The sequence below is a fragment of the Pan paniscus genome, chromosome 10, assembly GCF_029289425.2.
Source record: "Pan paniscus chromosome 10, NHGRI_mPanPan1-v2.0_pri, whole genome shotgun sequence".
Taxonomy (NCBI): domain Eukaryota; kingdom Metazoa; phylum Chordata; class Mammalia; order Primates; family Hominidae; genus Pan; species Pan paniscus.
In genome coordinates this window covers 84838885-84861086 of record NC_073259.2, presented here as the reverse complement: position 1 = coordinate 84861086, position 22202 = coordinate 84838885, and the positions used below count along the sequence as shown (strand labels likewise).

The window sequence follows — 22202 nt, the reverse complement described above, 5'->3', positions numbered from 1 at the left end:
AACCTAGACCCCCTCTCTGGGGGAAAATATTCTAAGTTTTAGTATCATATAATCAGGCAACTGAGCCAACAGTCATACAATTTAAAACTGAAGGTATATGGATGATCTAAAATGAGTTTTCCATAGAAAGGTCAAGAATATAAGCTCTCTGAAAAAAGGTATACAACATATCACAAAAGAATGCAAAGCTCAAGTTAGAGCTGGAGTTGTGAGTAGTTTAAAAAGATATGCATTAGAACTAAGCTATTTCACAATTTATTATCATACTAACAAACAAGCATTTACTAGAAAAACCTTTATTTTTATCTATTACTTAACAAAGCCCAGTTGAATCAATGAACCAAAATTTACACGAGTAGCCGATGGAGATTTAAATAATTTCATATATACCCATCCTTCTTAATTATTAGACAGCCCCAAAAGGTCACCAACCACGTAGGTAAGAGCCCTTGGAAACTTTGTTATTTACCTTCATTTATTCTGAGTATAATAATATTTTAAAAATTACATTGAGAAATGCCAAAATTAAAGGCTGTAAATACTCGTGCTAAGTAAGTGTTCCTAAGAATCCTACTTTAAAAACTATATATCGAAAATCTTCAGCTGGGCGCGGTGGCTCATGCCTGTATTCCCAGCACTTTGGGAGGCCGAGGTGGGAGGATCACCTGAAGTCAGGTGAAGTCATCTGAAGTCACCATGGCCAACACGGTGAAACCCCATCTGTACTAAAAAAAAATACAAAAATTAGCTGGGCATGGTGATGGGCACCTGTAATCGCAGCTACTCATGAGGCTGAGGCACAACAATCACTTTAAACCGAGAGGCAGGGATTGCAGTGAGCCAAAATCTCGCCACTGCACTCCAGCCTGGGCAACAAGAGCGAAACTCCGTCTCAAAAAAAAAAAAAAAAAAAATCTTCAGTTATGAGTTTACCTTATCAGCTTTCAGCTTTCTAAGGAAGGACGGATTGTCATATCCTTTTGCTTGCCTTGCCTCTTGTAAGTGGTTGATCATCCACACATTTTTTCTCTGTTTTGCCAAATCAAGCGCTGATTCGCCCTGATAATATAAACAGAAGAAATTCCTATTAAAAGTTTAAAAGCAGGCTATCTTAGTTACCTTTAAAGAACTTCTATAAAAATTAATTTACTGCCCTATTAACGTTGTTTTGACATTGTGTAAATTACTAAAAACACCTGCATCATTACATGTTTCTTATTACGCTTTCCCAAAGAATAATCACAAAATGTATTTTCTCATCATATTCTGTAGATTTTATTTTTGCCTGTATTTTGACATATTAGAGAGCAAATCAAAAAGTAGGTAAATTTTAGTACCTGCTGGATCAGAGGCTATCACTAAGTTTATCAGTTATTTCATATTCTTTAAAAATTTCATTAGTAATAGTTATTGCTACAAAACACCTTGCTATAATATCAAGTTGCCAGAAATCTCTCAGTTTTATTTCAACAATGATAAGAGTCTTCAGAAGAGAATAGGAAAGAAAAGGAAAAGTCAGTCTCTACTTCTACCACTATTGTACTGGCATTCTTGATTTATATTCATTCACCCACCCAGAAGTTTCCAAAGTAAACGAGAAATGATTTTAAAAAACAGCAAATTCAAGTTATGAATTTGTGTCTCCCTTTAATCCTAAGAAAAAGAATGCCAGGGAATTTACATGATAGGAATAAAATGTATCAAAGTAAGAAACAAATAAGCATTCCCAATTTTAGGTCTATGCTTCTTTTTGCCTTAACTAATTTAAAATTTAAAATCTTATTTCTCCTTTTGCAAATTAGTCAGACACCTACATTTCCATTTATTTAATGTGTTCCACTATTTATCTACTTCTTCAAATAGAAAAGCAAAACTTTAAATGCTTACCAAAGTTTCAAGAATGTAAAGATGAATATTCAAAATTACTTTTAAAAAGTAAAACCACTGAAATTTTATTTCCAAAAACAAGGTCAAAAAGAATAAAGCAATAAAGAGCCTTGGGGTGCCTTATTTATGAGGGATGATTACTTATTAAGTATAGTTTATTTAATATTATAAAATAAAAATAAACAACAAAATAAAACACACCACTGCCACCAACAGCAACAACTATTACAAAACAACAAAAAGCCCAACCAATCCTTTAATATAAGGATCAATGGTATTTAATAAGAAATGGGCTAATCTAGGAGTCTTCCACAAATAGGGATATTTACTTTAAAATATTGCCTTACCTATTCCAAAATTCCATCACCTAAGTTGTCAGAACCAGCTAATTAATCCAAACTATAAAGATTACCTGAATAAAAGCAATCCCTTGGGTAACAACTCCCCGGGAATATCCTGCAGTTGCCTCGGTCCAGCTGAGCATCCCTTCCACTAGAGGGCCATGTGACACCTAAGGATTGCCTAGACAAAAAGATTGAGGGAGCTTTAAAATATCTTTCAACTACTCCTCTAGTCATCTAACTATTTTTGTATAGTTCTTTTATTGAGCTGGTAAAATAAACACTCAATTCATTTAAAGAAGTATATTAAAACCAGGGTTCTGAGTTAAGTCTATATTTATTTGATCACTCCATGTCTCAGCCAAAATAATAATATTAACAATAGCAACAACAGCAAGAATCTACATGGAGTAATTATAGACTATGTAACTGTTAATAAAAGAAATCATTCAAAGGTTTTGGTCAGATAAACATTATGGTTGGGGGTAAGATCACTCAACGTTTCACCTACGTAAGGTTGAATTTCATTGTCAAAATTTAAAAAAATCTTTCCTTGGTGACCATTTAGGTCAGGTATTTAAGAGCTAATACAAAACTATTTTCTAAAAACAGTTTCTTACCTCATTTCAAGAGGTCTTTCGATACATTAATGAACAGAGCTCAGTAATTTTATATTCTGTACAAGCTAAAAACTATGCCCTTTGATAATTTTAGAAAGAAAAGATTATAACTGCTTGTGTAGCACTCAGAGATTAACTGTTCCTTCCAAACTCAATTCATCTAAATTTATCAGTATAACCAAAAACATATGCTAAAGATTATTATTTTTTTAATCACAAATGAGATACTACCACAAAAGGGATTACTGGGTAGGCCATAATTGTGTTTTGTTTTTTATTCTTAGTATTCCAAATCATTTGTTTCCCCTGTTGTTGCTTTACAAGAAGAGATTTAAAGCTATTTCATGTAGCTATTATCTAGGGGCTTGGTTCTTAAATTCTTTTGAGTCTTTTCTGATGACAGCCACTTTTCTTCCTCCCAGAAGAATGCTGATACAAGTAACTTTTTTTCAACAATTTCAGGGGTCCATGGACCCACACCTCCTCCAACCAAAGTCTACTGGGGGGACTCCAGATAAAAAAACCTAGGGTATACAGCTATTCCTGATCCTTCCAGAGATGAAAACAGCAATTTTAAAGTTACCTAACATTTAGTATAAATTGTCTTTTCTTTTTTAAGACAGTTTCACTCTTGTTGCCCAGGCTTGAGTGCAATGGCACGATCTTGGCTCACTGCAACCTCCACCTCTCAGGTTCAAGCAATTCTCCTGCCTCAGCCTCCAGAGTAGCTGGGATTACAGACATGTACCACCACGCCCGGCTAATTTTGTATTTTTAGTAGAGACGGGGTTTCTCCATGTTGAGGCTGGTCTCGAACTCCTGACCTCAGGTGATCCGCCCGCCTCAGCCTCCCAAAGTGCTGGGATTACAGGCATGAGCCACAGTGCCCGGCCTCATTTAGTATAAATTGTCTTTAAGGTAGGTTCTATCTTGTTTTGATAAAGGAACATTTTATACATGAAAAGAACTAACTAATATGTGAAGGTAAATCTCTAGTTAATATAAAGAAAGATTTCTAAGACACTTAATCATATATAGAAAATAGGTATTTTAGGGAAAGGGGATCTTATAGAATTATTATAACACAAAGCGTAATTTTTCATATTCTTTGAAAAATATAACTTTTTATAGCTATTAAAGCCATAGCCAGATTTGCAGGCTGCATTTTATTGTTACAATCCACTATTATCAACAAGATTCTTTCCTAAGACTTAAAAATGGAAAAAGCATAGGTATAAATAAATTTGGTTAGATTCCTGGACAAATATTCTAGGTATTTTTTTTAAATAAATGTTTCCTTTTCAAAATTGGCAGCAATTTAAGTTTACTTAATTAGCTTAATAGTTCACACGGCTAAGACACCACTTCAAATTAAATATTACCAAACAGAACCAATTCCTATCACCTTCATCCCAAAAAGTCCTTCTTCAGTCTTCACAATCTCAACATATGATATCACAAGACGCTCAGTTACCCAAAACAAAACCTAAGTCATCAACGATGGTTTCTTTTATCCTCACACCTAATCTACCTTCTTATTTCTACTTTAAAATATCCTCTCCAAATCCAGTCATTTCTCTCTACCTCTACTCCTCTGATCCTAGGCTAAGCTAACATTATCACTTGTCTGATTTATTGCAACAGCCTAACTGATCTCCATCTTTTCCATTTTCTTAACTCTTCAATGCATTCTCCATACATCAACCAAAGTAATGTTTAAAAAATATTTAAAACAAAAAGCAGATCATATAATCAGCCTACATAAATCCTTTCAAATGTTTCCCATGACTGAGAATACAATTAAAGCTCTTTATTATCGCATTGCATGATACAGCACCTGCGTTTCTCAAGTGACTTCACCATCTTGCTCACTGTACTCTGGCCACACTGTCCTTATTTCTGCACCTCAAATACTGCAATCTTACTCCTGTTTAGGACCTTGCACTTGCATGTTCCTCTACAAGGAAAGTTTTTTTCCCACGTGTCTCTGTATAACTGATCCCTTCTCATTACGTAATTCTGAAAGCAAATGTCATCTCCTCAGAGGCATTCCCAAATCACTCTCACTGGATGTGGTCCTTCCATCCCAGTCATTCTATCACATTTGCCTTTTATTATTATTCACTTACTGGCTGTTTCCTCAACAGAATGTACATTCTGAAAGAATAGGGACCTTATCTGTCTTGAACAATGTGACTCCCCACCACCCACCATTGAACAAGAATTTGCTGAATGAATAAATACATGGTTTCTATTAGAAGGTGATAAGACTTAAGTATGTTGGGAATGCCTCTGAGGAAGATCCCCATTTTTAAAAAAGGCATTTGATACTCATTTCATCTTTTTAATTACATACAAAGTGCATTTTAAAACAAAAATCTACTTTGTCACCAGTGTAGATACAGGTAATTTTTCCCCTGAAAGTATAAATGTTCCCTGAGCAAATACAATAATTCCTTAGACTTTATTTTCTTTAGAAGTACCATCACTCCAGAAGCTACCAGGGAATTACATGAGAAAAATTTTTTGTCAATAGCCAACCTCGATTACATGTGACAGATAAAGTTAAAACATTAATAAAAAGAAAATAACTAGAAAAAAATGAATTTAAAAGCTCTAAGGTACAATAATTAGCTCAATTATAGACACTGTAGACTCTGGAAAGTATTCGCATGAACTACAATAATAGTTAAGGAAGCTACATTCTATTTCATTGTTTCTTGGCACCAAATAATTCTTGTGCCTGAACCTATAAAACATTAAAAATACAAAGTTCAAAATCATTTAAATAATTTTAAATATCTCTACTCATCATTAACTTTCTGTTGAAATTTGCTGTAGATTATTCCTTTTACTAAGAGTAATTTAAAAGTTTATGCAATGGCTAATGAGAAGTACAAGTCTTCATTATTTACTTGAAAAGACATTGAATTTAAAAACATACCTCAAATCCCAATGACTGTGACTGAATTTAACCTAATTTTATATGAACAGAAAATATACTTTTAAAAGCTCTAAAAATACACACTACTAGTTTCAAACTCCAGAACTGTGTAGTCATCTTACTGTCATAATTCTTTGGTATTACTATAATTTCAGTATACTGATATGGCTATTGGCAGAAGGTCTACAGAGTCTTACTATTTGCCAAACTAAAATTAATCCTGTTTTTTCAATAATACTAAGTATCTTTAAATGTATTCCTCGTGCATGATCACCTTAGGAATGGCTGTCTGGTAGCAAAGATAAAAAAAAGTAGTAACACTCTTAATTCAGATAAAAAAACATGAGGTAATCTCACATAATTTTCTTTTAAGTATATTGATCAGGTTTAGTCAAACTTCTCTTTTCTTAACCTTCAGACCTGGGGTCAGCCAATTTACTCATTCCAGTGTTATAAACTTTTAAGAGCATCCTATTTAAAAACATTCAAAAAGCAAACATTTCTCTCTATAATTTCTGAAGTGGCAGAGGTATCCCAGCAGTCATGAAAACTACCTTAGGTAAAACTCAAGACTACATAAATCTTCATTTACTCAGTCAGTAAATACCTAGAGTGCCCATCGCTTATCAGGCACTATGATATGCTGACTTTCTTCTTTCCCTATGTTTAGTGGCAGATATGGAACAATTCTGATGACTTTTGTTAGGGACAAGAAGACTTGAAATTTTTTTAGAAGAAAGAAAAATATACATGATTTTATCAATATCTTATGGTTTCCAATATTAATTTACTTTTAACTAAATGTTTGTAATTAGACTATTTCTAAAAATTGATAAGCTTAACAAATTATGCTCCATAAAACTAGCCTAAGCTATTTTATTTTAGTAGTTTATCCTTCTCCTCTTAAAGTAACTGAATCAAGGAAGAACAAACTATTCATTGGAACATAAAGAGATACCCTGATCCAGCAGGAGATAACCTACTTTTTGATTGGCCATTTCAGATTAGTATGTGTCCTGAACCCCCTTCATATTTAATTAGCACATATCCCTTAGAAATTTAAGAAACATAACTCAGAAAATACTATAAATTTAGCCAAAATTAAAGAACATTTGTCAATGGGTATAGTTACTTATGAATGCATATGATTAAAAGATGATGTTTAAAGTAATTTCGCAGAACGAGTTCGTTGCTGAAAGACATGGTGGATCCTGAGGCTTTAAAAATGAAAAGAAATAACCAAAATTTTGAGACTAGCAATAGAATCTTATTGCGTGTATTAATAAAATGTTTACTGATTTCTAAATGTTTAGAGTGCAAATGTTAATTGTGCTTGGCTCTTAAATAATGTTGTAACTTTTCCTGGATTAGTCCACCATGGTGGGGTGGGGGTCCTCCTATCAACACCATAAAGGCATTTATCAAATTTAAATCTCTTGATCTTTAAAAAAATAAGACAATAAAATAACCAAGTCAAAGAATTATTAAAATGTATTATGCATAATGTGGTTTAACTGTAAACCTGTATTGAAGAAGTTTCTTTCAACTCTGACAGTCTATGAAAAACTTGTTTTATTACAGAATTCATATATTAGCCACATTTCATACAGTATTATCAATATAGAATATTTTTACCTTGATATTCTGGGCATCAACATTAGCTCCAGCTTCCAGAAGAAGGCTAATGACTGTGGTATTCCCTGCTAGCACTGCCCAATGCAGAGCAGTGTTTTTGTGATACTTGTCACCAAGGTTAACTGAAACATTGAATGTTAAAAGCAATCTAGTTGGATCCACACTGAAAAGGAAAAAAAAAAAAAACAAACAACAACAACAACCCTAATTTCAATTATAGAAATCATTACAAATACTAAACTGATTATGCTTACAGTAGCATTCCATTTTGGAACACTTCTAACCTACTCAACAACTTTAAAATCAATAATGAGACAATATTCTAATATGAAGTATTAAGTATGTATGACACCATATAAAACAATATATTAATAGTTTCAGGGGATAAGCAACTTGGTCCTGATATTTTCTATTTTTGACCTAGAAATGGCATTAATACTTATACAATTCAAGAATAACACTTTTTAAAATTTAAATTTGGAGTCTTCCAAAAGTGATCTAAGACAACTTACTAATTAATAAATTTGTCAACATGTAGATCACATGAAAAAATTAATTTTTAAAAAAAGATAACTTCTTAGATATTGTTAAAAGAGAAACAGATTAAGGAAGCTCTAATCAGTGAGGGAAAGACAGCACAGAGATACCAGAACATCCAAAATGGTAATTTATATATACTATAGTCATAATAAAAACTGTAAATATTAGTGAGTATAGTATTAACTGCTTTTTCCTCTCTCTTACTTCATATTGTATTATGCTGAAATGGCCTAAATAAGTTTTTTATAGTCATTACATACCTATGTGTTCTATATGCTGCCCACATTAAAGGCGTCATTCCATTCTGATCCATCATATCTACATCCTGATAAAGTAAAAAGAAAAAAAGTCAGACAGTTAAATTATAAGTTCCTAACCAAATTTGCTTGGAAAAATCTAATCTATATATAAAAGGAGAAGCGAATATAATACTACTCAATCAAGGATAATGTATGAAACTTTCTTTCTTAACTTTAAAATGAAACTCTTGTCACTATATACTCTAGTGAACATATATCATGCTTTTACATTATTCCCTTTTAAGATGTTTTAATCAGCCTTTCAATGTTTCACATTTAAAATTCTTAACCTATTCTGACCTTTCAACCACAAAGGATAGGTTAAGTGATTAAGTTTCTGAAAAACTTGTTTATACTAATGCATAAGAGAGAACGACAAAACTGTTTATTCCTAGGCATTTCAAAACAAAAAATAAAAAGAACTGACATTTTAATATACTCAGTTTTTACTGTTACACATGTACATTTTTAGAGTTAAATGATTCTGCAGTTTGTGTGGAAAAAGCAACACACTAAAGCAATCCCCCTGCCTTACTTCCCACCATTTTCACCATTTTTTGGCTCATTATTTTTGTATTTACCTCCATATCTTTAAATAAGATGTCTGAATTGCTACTTCTTGATTTTTCAGTTTCAGGCATTATTCTGAAATTCCTTGGTATAAAAAATCTGAATTTTTCTCTTTCCTCTCTGCTACATCACAAATGCGTGCCTTTCCTATTCTTTCCTCTCAAGAGATCTATTGTAATTCTGGTTCATATAAACATTTAATACTTGATATGTATTATTATAAATATGCATAAATACTATTCCCAGCCAAACCATGTAATAAACCACTATTTTTCCTCTTCTACTCAATTTTTTGCTTTCCCTGGCACCATCTTTCCCCCACTACTACTTAGTTTTTAGCAAATTATAACTAAAACTTCCACCTATTAAACCGAAACTCTTTCCTAGTTATCTAATTCTCCTTGCGCAAGACTTTCTGATGTATCAGCGACTCTTATCAGTTTCAATGCTCTGAAACTACCTTTCCTAACCCACTCCATTCTGAACTGATTATCCTCTATGCCTGAAACGTGTGTCTCATTAACCTGGAGTACTTTGAAAATAAAAATCATCTCAAATCCATCTTCGTATTCTCAGTGCCCAGCAGAGTAGATGATCAAAAACCATTTATTAAAGGAAAAGACATGCTTATCTATCTACTTTTCTAGGCTTGGCTTTAGAATAAGACATGGTTTTGACTTCCTAGCTCCATCATATAATTGCTATGAGATTGTAGGCTAAATTACTTTAATTCTTAGTCTTAGCTTCCTCATTAAAAAATGTGAAATACAAATAACTTCATAAGACTTCTGTGAAGATTAAATAATGTATGCAAAGCATCTAGTCAACAGCTGAGAACATAATGGATATTCAATAAATATTAAGTTTCTTCTTCTTCTCTACCCCATCTCCCATTCCTGAATTACATTAAGCAAGCAGTTCTAATCCAAGCTGTGTTACCTAATTCACCAATCAGTGGAGAGAGCAGAGAGTTACAGTAAGCACACTGTAAAACACTATCTCTATGCATCAGTTCTCTGTGAGCCACTGTTAGCAACAGGAATATGTCTCATATGTGAACATTATCCAAGCATATTGAAGAAAAAAAATCTGAGAACCACTACATTAGATAAGTAAAGCATTTCCTTGGATGTCATTAACTTAGTCACTCACCATGCATACTGTCATAGAATGTTATGCCTTATCCATTACAAATCCATTTCTGGATTTACTTTAACAGTGTTGTCAGGAATATCTTCTGCAACCTCACTCAACATTTCCAATATGCAAGTTCATTTTTTAAAATAATCCTGTGACTTAAAAAAAATATGTTTTCTGAAGAAACAACAAACTTCCTTATTTCTTATATGAGAAGTAACTATTGTGACTTCTTTTACTCCTAATTTCCGTAGGACCTCAACCAAATTTCAGGTCTAATTAAAGCAAGCATGTAAATTCTTATGTTTAAGTTTCTCCTTCTTCTTAGTTGTGTTTTCATATCCTTTTTAAAAAATGATAGTATTAAAAATATCAATAAATAAAAAATGTAAAATCATGGCACATCTCTAGAGTACTAAAAGAAAAATGAAATTCAACCTTTTCTCTCTTTGGGTCGGGATTTAAAACTTGGTACTTCTTTTCCAAGTTCAGCCTGGACGTATGGGTATTCTCTATTAGGAAGAATTAACAAGCCCAGATCAAAAGCTTATGGGAATTCCATGATCAACAGGGCTCCATAACTTAGCATTTTCCCCTTTTTCTCCTGAAAATCATCCAAAAGAATTGGTAGTGAGCACTAAATATATTTAACAATATAACTAAAACAAAACGATTGTGAAGAATAGAATGACAAAACTGAATGGAAATGTTATATACCCTGACAATGCAAAATTGATATAATTAACAACAAAATGGGAAAATGGAAAAAGGTTGAAATGAAAATATGCTGAGAGCCTCATCTACAGTAGCCATGAATCAAAGAAAATTATCTAAAGCTGAAAAATCAAGTAATAAAAATGTAGTAAAAATTTATCAGAACATAGTTAACATTAAGAAAAACAATATTATTGACTACAGTCGATAAAAGAGAAAGGGAAGAAGAAATAAAAATATGCTAATTTTATTACTGCTTATAATTAGGAACTATGTAATCAGAACTAATAAAATTTGAGCAACCATCTGACTGAAGAGACAGAGAAACTGTGTGACTATCTGAGGAAAGAATATACCAGCAGAAGAAACAGCAACCAAAAGGCCCTCAGACAACAGCATGTCAGAGTTGCTGAAAAAGTAGCAAAAAAAAACTAGTGCACTTAAAGCAGAGTGATGATGGGGAGATGGCAGAAGTGGAGCTCAAAGGTATCCAGGGGTTAAACGGCACAGTGCTCTAGCACAGAGAAAAACTCTGGGCCCTCACAGTATGATGCAATGCACATTGGAAGAGTGTCTTTTACAATATATTAGTGTATACATGTTGAGTATCCTTTATCTAAAATGCTTGGGACCAGAAGTGTTTGGATATGTGTATTTTTTTCATATGTTGAAATATTTGCATATATGTAATAAAATCTTGAGAATGGGACCAAAATCTAAATGTGGAATTCATTCATCTTTCATATACACCTTATACATACAGCCTGAAGGCAATTTTATTCAATATTTTAAATAATTTTGTACATGAAACAAAGTGTGTGTACAATGAACTATATTGGAAAGCAAAGGTGTCAGGGGTAAAATTTTCCACTTGTGGCATCATGTTGACACTCAAAACGTTTTGGATTTCGCAGCATTCCGGATTTTCAGATTACAGATGCTTAATCTGTACATGGAATAAAATCTCTTAAAATACATACTACATTATTAAAGGAAGTAACCTCAGTCAGACAGATGGCCAAGGGGAGAGGTGAGATTTCATCTTCTAAGTCATATTCTATTATGCCTGAATATTTCATAATAAACATTTATTATCTTTGTGTGCAGAAAAAAAATTTACTCATGGAAAAAAAAACTATTTCTCAGACATTTATCATCATCATTATCATCATCATGCCCTTTTTGTACCAAAAGCACCAACAGGTAGAAATCCTGCCCTTTGAGAATTTTATAGCCTATATACTATACCAGAGGTTAAAAAGATTAATGAAATAATCCAAACTCCAAAATCAATAAGTTAAAAAAAAGACCATGAAGACTCAAAAATGTACACCACCTTTCTTTCCCAGTTAAAAACTGAAAGAAAAAAAGTGAATGTGTATTGTAGATTTATTCTGCAATATGGAAGGCCACTAAAGACCTTGTGATGTGCTATAGCACCATTTACTGCTTCAACCTTTGTTCTAGAAAAAACTGCAGAATAACAAGAATAATCTCCTATAGCAGTTGCTCTCCAGATGACCCCCCATAAACCTGGCCTCTTGGTATTCACACCCTTGTGTGGTTCCTTCCCTCGGTGGTTATGGCCTTTGTTAACTCACTTTAACTGATAGAATGGAGAAAAAACGTTGCTGTGTCAGTTCAAGACCTAAGACTTAAAAAGGCAAAACAGCTTCTACTTTTGTTCTTTTGGGAGCTCTAAGCCAATATGTAAGAAGTCTAGTTCTCCTGCTGGAAAGACCACATGGACTGGTATTGAAAAGTAGAAGTTCTGACACTACATAGAGAAAGAAAGAGGCCTTGCTGCCCCAGCCTCCCAGTTAAGCAGTTTGTAGCCATTCCTATCAAGTCACAAGATATGTGAGCCAATCTTCCAGCTCAGTCAAGCCGCCAGACAACTGCAGCCACCAGCCAAGGAGAAAAACCATCCAGCCAAGCCCACAAAATTGTGAGACGTATTAATTGGTTGGTATTGTTCTTAAGCCATTAGATTTTGGCAGTAGTTTTTTAACACAGTAACAGACAATAACCCCCCCCTCCCCTTCCAGCAATTAATTTAATCAGTCTATGCCTCTTTTCCTAAACTATAATGCACAACACAACTGCCACTGCCTGAGACTGCCAACAACAAATACTGTAAAACCTTCATTAAAAGAAATAGTATTCAAATTCTAAATCCGCATAGAATTTTAAATTAATAATAAATACATGTTGATAGCAACAAATTAAATACATATATCTTAAAGTTATTCTTGTGATGAGATCCTTACTTATAAAATTAATGTTCAAATATAACCAGAAAAAACACATTAAAGAAAAACTGGGTGACATTACTTTTAACAAAATACGTTTATTACAAAAACATGATTATATAAACTGATAATATTTAATGTGATTATGGTCACTGCACACTCAAGAAAAATCAGGAACAACCACTTAAAATATGATGTTTTTCTGACAAGAAGCAGCATTATCTTATACAGCAGAAACTGATCTTAAAAAATGTATCCCTCTCAAGAGATATTTAATATATAAAATAACCAATAAATAAGTTCAAAAAAGTTTGGATGAATTCAGATGATATATTCAAAATACATAAAGAAAAAATAGATACTTATATTTTCTCTCTTAATTTCTGAGCTTTATCTCCATTACTCTTAGAAATAAAAAACCCAACTTCATCATTATCTGGTTCATGATTTTCATGCTGGCTTTTATGTTAGGTACATTAAATATCTCCATATCAAACTCACTATATTTATGTTCTTCACCCATCAGAAAGTGCTATTTAAATATCAACGGCTTGTTACAACACCAATAATATTAGGCATTTAAACTATGAAGAACATCTGATTAAAATCCATACCACTGAGATTTTACCTGTCCTTTTGCTATGAGATAAGCAACAATTGAGGTATGTCCGAACTGAGCAGCCAGATGAATACAGCTACATCCTTCTCCATCAATTAATGAAGGATCTGCACCATATTTCATTAGTTGCACAACCATGGATAGATGGCCTTGTCTAAAACATAAAAGAATAAACACTTAGATATATAAAGTTATTTCAAACAGGATCCTCTGGGAAGAGCTTTTTTAAGTAAGGTATGGTGGGAAGATTACATATGTATTTTGAAAAGTTATTTTAAAATAGATACATGTCAAAACACATTTAGGATTTTATGGTTCTTAGAAGTCTTAACTAGATTAACAGTCTGAAAATGTATGGAAGTACTCATAACTTATTTAAATATAATAAATAATTACCATATTCTATTATGTCCATTCTAATATTATCTCAATCATCCCAAGAAATGAGCTAATTCTTTCATTGTAAATATATACAGGCTGCAAAAATATTACGTTTAGAAATCCAAAGTTTAATCCAATCTTATAACTAACTGAACTAATATCAGCATGGCCAGGGAAACTTTGGACAATAAACTTTTGCTTCTTTACAGGTAATATTTCACAATAAAACATCAGCATATTTATGATATTAACTAACGGCATAATAAGCTCTTCTATTCATTTTAGTATATCATTTTTTTAAAGTTGTTTATTTATATACTAATAAAGGAACCAAAGGAAAAAAATCCAGAAGCAAATTTAAACCTTGTGGCCCAGTGCAATGGAGTTGAATTCAGGTCCCCTCCAAGTTGATCCACAATAGCACCTTTCGAAATATAGTATCTATAAGACAAAATTTATAATAATTTAAATAACTTTCATTTTCAATTTTAAGAAATTCTGTGAAAAATATGTAAATACATGTTTTCTATTTCAGATCTCATGCTAGTTTGAACCTTTGAAAATAAATAATCTTTTGTGGTTGTTTAAAAAACATATTTAGCAGAACTTTATATCAAATACCTCTTTTTTTTGTTCTAGAATAAGGAAAAGAAAAATAATTTTTAAGTTACAAAAAAAAAAGAATAAAAATGCCAAAAAAATCACGTAAAAAAGAAGGTACTCAAGGAACTACAAAGATTTGAATAGTAGCATATAGAAACTTGAAATTAGAATAGTTGCAGAATAGGCAAGACATGGTCTACCTTGGGTAGCTAAGCTTTTTAAGCCTTACTTTCCTTAAGATTACTGTAGATTAAATCAAATAATATACACATAACATAAAGGTTCTTTACTATGCCTTGTTATTTCTTGTGCCTTTAAAGCCATGTTGCTTGAAAAGGAAATAGCAACTTTAGTATTAGATTAGTAAGCTTAATATTAACATCATAATATCTTTTTTTGAGAGAGGGGGAGAGAGAGAGAGAAAGATAGCATCTCACTATGTTGCCCAGGCAGGTCTCCAACTCCTGGACTTGAACAATCCTCCTACTTTGGACTCCCAAAGTGCTGGGATTACAGGAGTGAGCGGCCGCACCCTGCTGTCATAGCATCTTGATAGCTTCTGAAGTGAACAAGATCTAGCTGTTCATTATAATGCTTTCTTTGGGAATAATTAATGCAGTAAATCCTGAATATAAATGATTCTAAGGGATACGATATCAAATACTTGACATATGTATACTCTTAAACTGTTCTAAGTGATTACTGCTCTAGATCAGTAATGCATTTACTCTTAATGTACATAGCTTTTAACCTGTGATTATTCATGCTTATGTGTTTAATTCAGAAATTTGTGGCTGCAAATAAGTATTTGTTTAAATTGGTGCTTTTAAAGCATTATGCAATGAAGGGCCCAATTCCACTCTATCATGCAAAATGGTTCAAAGTAATCTAACAAAGTATTTCCAGAATATTAAACTATTAATAACGCAAACATTTAATTATTCCTGAATCCATTTTAAAGATACTTGGTAAACATTATATATAATGCTGAAAATGTTCTTTGAGAATGGGTAGGCTAGAACCCAAAGCTCAGCCAAAATAACCACTCTCGTAGGAAATGATATTTTATTAAAAATCGTAACTAGAATTTTTCTAAAGCAATTTCATCCCCTTCTCTATAGTCAACTGTTCCTGAGATTCATTTTTACTGACATACGGCAGAATTTAAATCATCACTAGGTCCATGTCAGTGAGCAATTTCCAAACTGATTCTAAGGCACAACTTTTTTTTCTTCACAAGGAGAGGGAACTTTTCTGCATCCTAAAAAAAGAATAACTTCTATTACTTTTCATTGTAAACTTCTCAGTATTATATTTTTATAACATGTTATTTCGTGTAGCTATAAGACCTTAGCTCAAAACTACAAACTTCTGAGATTGCACAATTCTTAATCTTGAGCCTCTTTGCTCAATATACTGTTAAGAAGGTTTTATCAAACAATGTTCTGGCAGGTACTAATGATCCTAGGTTTTCAGAAGGGACCATCAATGAACAACTGATACCAACAAATATTAGTAAGTACCTGGGCTGTAAACAGAAACAATGGTTGAAAGTCAATATAAATACATTGCAGAAAAATTGTGTTTTCTAGCATATATTCCCGCTGAAAGTCAGTAGTTACTTAGCATCACAAATAAGTGTTTTACTGACATGGAAGCAATCACGCAGCTGACAGTGCTCGAACGCTTTCTTTGTACACCATAATGTTAAATCTTAAGATGCTGCTACTCAAGTTTTTAATAGAATTATAGTTAAAATTCAAACTCTTAAAGTCCAGATTCATTCTTGTGTCCCTAAACTTCATTATATGATGGCAATTTCTGACTTCAGTGTCAGTCCCATGTTGATTTTAACACACAACCATTCTGCATTTGCCAAGAGGTACGTTTAGTGCACCTTTACCCTCAAAGTTTGAGACTCAGGAATTAAATTAGAGAACAGTGAGACACTGCACTGAAAATGTAGCAATTCAGGGTGAATTCTCTTACCTGGCATTAATATCCAATTTGTCTCTACACTCTGTGTGTTGCACTTAATATAGCAAGTAGTTCATTTAGTTCATTTTACATTTGTGTTGGCTAGGCGCAGAGGCAAATGCCTGTAATTCCAGCATTTTGGGAGGCCAGGGTAGTTGAACTGCCTGTGCTCAGGAGTTTGAGACCAGCCTGGGAAACACGGCGAAACCCTGTCTCTACCAAAAATACAAAAAATTCGGGCCAGGCACAGTGGCTCACGCCTGTAATCCCAGCACTTTGGGAAGCCGAGGCGGGTGGATCACCTGAGGGTGGGAGTTCGAGACCAGCCTGATGAGCATGGAGAAACCCCATCTCTACTAAAAACATAAAAAAAATTAGCTGGGCATGGTGGCATATGCCTATATTTATATAGGCGCAGGCCTATATTTCATTTTCATTTAAACCCTCTGGTCCTTGAATCACTCTATAAGTCATTTACTATTGGCACCCGCCTATAATCCCAACTACTCGGGAGGCTGAGGCAGGAGAATTGCTTGAACCCAGGAGGCAGAGGTTGCGGTGAGCCAAGATTGAGCCATTACACTCCAGCCTGGGCAACGAGAACAAAACCCCATCTCAAAAAAAACAAAAACAAAAACAAAAAAACACAAATTAGTTGGGTGTGGTGGTATTCGCCTGTGCTCCAAGCTACTCGGGAGTATGAGGTGGGAAGATCGCTTGAGCCTGGGAGGCGAGGCTGCAGTGTGCCAAGATTGCACCACTACACTCCAACCTGAGTGAGAGAGTAAGAACCCATCTCAACAACAAAATTTCATGTCTTTCTGTAAATATTTTGTGTCCAAAGTGTCAAAAGACTACTAAACAAGATTTGCTGAGATTTCCTATCATCCTGACTCTTGATTATCTATTTCTTATTAATACTAAACAAACATTAACAGTGATGGATAAAAATCATTTTACACTTAGTATGCAAAGTATTCATCACTTATGCTGGTGTGAACAGTTAAATCAGGTTATTATTACCTATTATCATTTCAACTTTCCTTTTGCTGTTTTCTCCACAGAATCCACATTTGGAATGTGAACACCAAGTCAGACTGCCTGAGTTCAGGTCCTGACTCCAACCTTTATTAGCTGTGGGTCACTGGGTAGTATATTTAAACTGTCTGTGCTTCAGTTTTGCCAGCAGTAGGACAGTAACAATTGTTATATTTCATATACGGTTATATTAAGAATTAAGAAGTAAAGAAAACATATATGGAAAAGTACTCAGTACAGTACTTGGCTAATATAAGCATTCAATATAAGTTAAAAGCAATTTTTCTTTTTCAGAAAAACAAGGTACACAGAATCTATCTTCTAAAAGCCATGAATTTTAGAAAGTATTAGTTTTTATAACAATTACTTCTATTAATTTTATAACCATAAAAAGTCAAGTTCTAACAATTAAAAATAGAGAAAATACATACTTGACTAAATCTATTCTGTTATTGATGGCAGCCCAATGGAGGAGGGTAACGTTTTCTTTGTCCGGTTGCCGTACATCATAACCTGCTTCCACCAATTCTCGACAGCGTTCATATATTCCATATCTAGAAAAGAAAGAAAATATGGCATTGTTATTATTTAACAAGAAATGTAAAGCTAAAAATAACATTTTGAGATGAAAATAATTCCTCATTTTGATACTAGGAAATTAAAATGTATTTCTCAACATAGAATATTACTTTTAAAATGTCAACATTCCAAAAACTTTTACTAATCCATTTTACAGTTCTAAAATGTCTCACTTATAAGAATGTAAAATCTCACTATATGAAAGAAAAAAGTACATCAGAAATAAAATTTCAATCAGTTGCTTTCTTTATTACCACTTATCCCACCAAACTCTTAAGGCAGACTGTAAAAAATACACACATATTAAAAAATATTAAATATATAAAAATCAGTAACAAGATGCATATAAATGATTTAGAAGAGTATCAAGAAGAAAGGATGTTATATAAGCCCCAGTGTGAGAAACACACTCATCAGTCCAAACCCAAAGAATGGACCAAGAGGCACGAGGAAAGGCGAAAGTGAGACTTTTAATAGCAGTCTTGTAATATCAGGTGTCTGGTAGGCAGACACACCCAGGGCAGCTACAGCAGGCAATTTATCTCCTAGCACACAAGTCCCTCCCCCAGTTCCTCACTGGTCGAGTACTATGGGGTTGCAATCTTCCCAGACGCCGCCTAAGTTTTATTATCCCCCTTACCCCGTCCTTTTCCACACTTAAGTTTTGATTTCACAATAATGAAACTTTCTTCCCTTTTATGGGCTGACCCCTCCTCTACATTCTGTTCACTTATTGTGACCCACTAGGTGCATGAGCCATGTAATTTGTTACATTCGCAGGCTGGCTGCCAGTGCTTAGGTTTATCATGCCTTGAAAATGGACCATTTAAAATGTTTTCTCACAAATTCCCTTCTCTTTTCTATTTACTTCTTTTAGTTTCATTTTCATTTGAACCCTTTTGGTCCTTGAATCACTCTAGAAGTCATTTACTATCTTCCTCACAGGAGAGTGAGTCTAATTTGGTTTTTAATAGTAGCAGGTTATTTTGCTGGTAAGTCACGGGCATTTGTTTATTAATAGCTGTCTTAATTAATCTCTGTGCTAGTCCCCTCACACAAAGGATAATACAACATCCCACTGCTGGTAAGACTTCTGCCACAATTATGAGAGATGTAAGGACTGAAGCTACCATGCCTTTCCATTTTCCAAACCAACCTTTTAGCCAACCTGTAAATGGGTCATCAATTCCAGCATTCTCTGCCAGCTCACTAGCTAGAGTTGTCAAACCTTGTAAAGCTTTTGTGATGATCCTATCTGGGAGAGTATTGTTGGGAATAAAAGTACATTTCCCACCCAGCATCACACATATGCCCCTTTTTTCTGCTAGTATCATGTCTAGTGCAAGCTGGTTTTTCCAGGCCATTTGGCTGATGACATTTAACTAGCTAGTCACCCCTTTGAGGGCATCCCAAGTATAACTGATGAATCTGTGGATTATAATAGATGGAGTTAATCCAATTCACATTCTCACTAATAGTTGACCACCAGAAGAGTGCTGATTCAAACCCAGCAGCTATTTGGTTTCGGGCCTTAAATTCATCATGCACCCCCTAGGGACTCCTATCAAGTCAACATATATATAACGGGATTAAAAGAATTTGTCAAATCTCTCCGGTTTTGGTGGCCATCTGTATTTATGGTTATCTTATGGAATACCAGGGTGAAGGGAATGGCCAATTGGACTAAAGCACAAGTCCCGGTCCAACTGGATGGTAACAAGTTACAGAGGTTCCTTCTCCCACAATACCACCAGACGTCAGCCCAGGGTATATGGAGAGCTGAGTAATTACCATTGCCTCAGCAGATGACGTTTATGATGTGGGTATAAGTCGAGAATTCTCCCACAGGCTTACTGAACTCTGCCCCTTGCCTAGAGAGGCAAGAGGAATGATTCATATTCCCTATAGAGAACGAGGGGATTGCTCTGGGATGTGACCTCCACAATGCGGGAAAGGACAATGACAGACTCTGAACAAAATCATCTAAGACAAAGCCTATTTTATAATAAATATCTCATGTAATTTTTTTTTTCTGAGACAGGGTCTCAGTCTGTCACTGAGGCTGGAGTGCAGTGGCACAATCATAGCTTCCTGCAATCTCCGCCCCCAGGGCTCAAGCAATCCTCCCACCTCAGCCTCCCTAGTAGCTGGGACCACAGGTGTGCACCACCATGCTTGGCTCTTTTTTTGTACTTTTAGTAGAGATGGAGTTTCACCATATTGCTCAGGCTGGTCTTGAACTCCTGGGCTCAAGCGATCTGCCCACCTCAGCCTTCCCAAGAGCTGGGATTACAGGTGTCAGCCACTGTGCCTGGCCTCATGTAATTTATTGAATACTGTACTGAAAGTAAAAACAAAACAAAAAAAAGAACGGCTGTATGGGTCATACTTGAAGCATGATTTCTACTGAATATGCACCACTTTTGCAGTGGTGGAAAACTCAAATCAATGTAAGCTCATAGCACCTGTACTCATAAAAAGATAAAATACCTAAAAAGAAACCAGAAAGAAATTCTAGAACTAAAACGTACAATAACTGAAGTCATTATATGGATTCAAAGACAGAAATGAGACAAAAATGTCTTCAAAGACAGAAGAAGGAATCAGCAAACATGAAGACAGAGCAATAGCAATTACTATCAAGTGTGAGGAGCAGAAAGAAAAAAGACCGAAGGAAAGTGAAGACAGTCTAAGGGACCTGTGGGACACCATTAAGTAGAACAACACACACATTGTGGAAGTTCCAGAAAAAGAGAGAGAGAGAAAGGGACAGAGAGAATATTTGAAAAAATAATAGCTGAAAACTTCCTAAATTTGAATATAAACATCAATGAAGTCAACGTAAAAGGAACTCCAAGACACCCACACTGAGACATATTATAATCAAACTTTTGAAAGACAAAGACAAAGAGAGAACCTTGAAAGGAACGAGAGAGAGGCAACTGGTCACATACAAGGATCCTCAATAAGATTATCAGAAGATTTCTCATCAGAAACTTTGGAGGCCAGAAGGTAACAGGCTGACATATCCAAAGCGCTAAAAGAAAACCAATGCCAACCAAAAATCCTATATTCAGCAAAATTGTCCTTCAAAAGAGGGGAAGAAATTAAGATGTTCCCAAATAATGGCTGAGAGAATCTGTTACCACTGGACCTGCCCTGCAAGAATTGAACAAAGGAGACCTGCCAGGTGAAATTAAGGGACACTAGACAGTAACTCAAAGGCATATGAAAAAATAAAGATCTCAATAAAAAGTCAATACATGGGCAATTACAAAACCTAGTATGACGTAACAATAATTTGTAACTCCGCTTTTTGTTTTCTACATGATTTAAGAGACTAATACATTAATTTAAAAATTATTAAACACTAGTATTATTTTAATTTTGGTCTGTGTGTCTACATATTGTTTCTATATAATTTTAGAGACCAATGCATTTAAAATAATTATTACTTTATGTCTGTTGGAAATACAATGTATACATATGCAGTTCTGTGACATCAACAACTAAAAAGCGTATAGATGAGGCTGTAAAGGAGCACAGTTTATTAAGTTATTGGCATTAATCTGTATAAATTCAGTAACATAAATTCAAATTAGTGTTATAACTTTAGGATTTTTTTTTTCTTTTTTGAGGCAGAGTCTTGCTGTGTAGCCCAGGCTGGAGCACAGTGGCGCGATCTCTGCTCACTGCAAGCTCCGCCTCCCAGGTTCACGCCATTCTCCTGCTTCAGCCTCCCGAGTAGCTGGGACTACAGGCACCCACCACCACGCCTGGCTAATTTTTTTGTATTTTCAGTAGAGACGGGGTTTCACCGTGTTAGCCAGGATGGTCTCGATCTCCTGACCTTGTGATCCACCCGCCCTGGCCTCCCAAAGTGCTGGGATTACAGGCGTGAGCCACCGTGCCCGGCCCAACTTTAGGATGTTAAATGTAATATCCATAGTATCCGCAAAGAAAAGTAGCTATAGGACATACACGAAAGGAATGAGAAACTTAAACATTTCACTACAAAAATTGAACTAAACACACAAAAAAAACAGTAATGCAGGAAATGAGAGGG

At 34.3% G+C, this 22202-nt stretch overlaps 1 protein-coding gene across 4 annotated transcripts in view; it reads right to left on the bottom strand.

Annotated features, from left to right (window-relative positions):
- Positions 1-22202, bottom strand: part of ZDHHC17 (zinc finger DHHC-type palmitoyltransferase 17) — an 89621-nt gene that overhangs the window by 30236 nt on the left and 37183 nt on the right. For all 4 annotated transcript variants that reach the window (XM_003832880.7, XM_008958352.5, XM_034936262.2 and 1 more), the window contains 6 exons: positions 17989-18111; positions 14303-14380; positions 13568-13712; positions 8228-8292; positions 7428-7590; positions 934-1059 (listed from right to left, as the gene is read on the bottom strand). In XM_003832880.7, coding sequence (XP_003832928.1) covers positions 934-1059; positions 7428-7590; positions 8228-8292; positions 13568-13712; positions 14303-14380; positions 17989-18111 — 700 coding nt within the window. The remainder of the gene's footprint in view (positions 1-933; positions 1060-7427; positions 7591-8227; positions 8293-13567; positions 13713-14302; positions 14381-17988; positions 18112-22202) is intronic.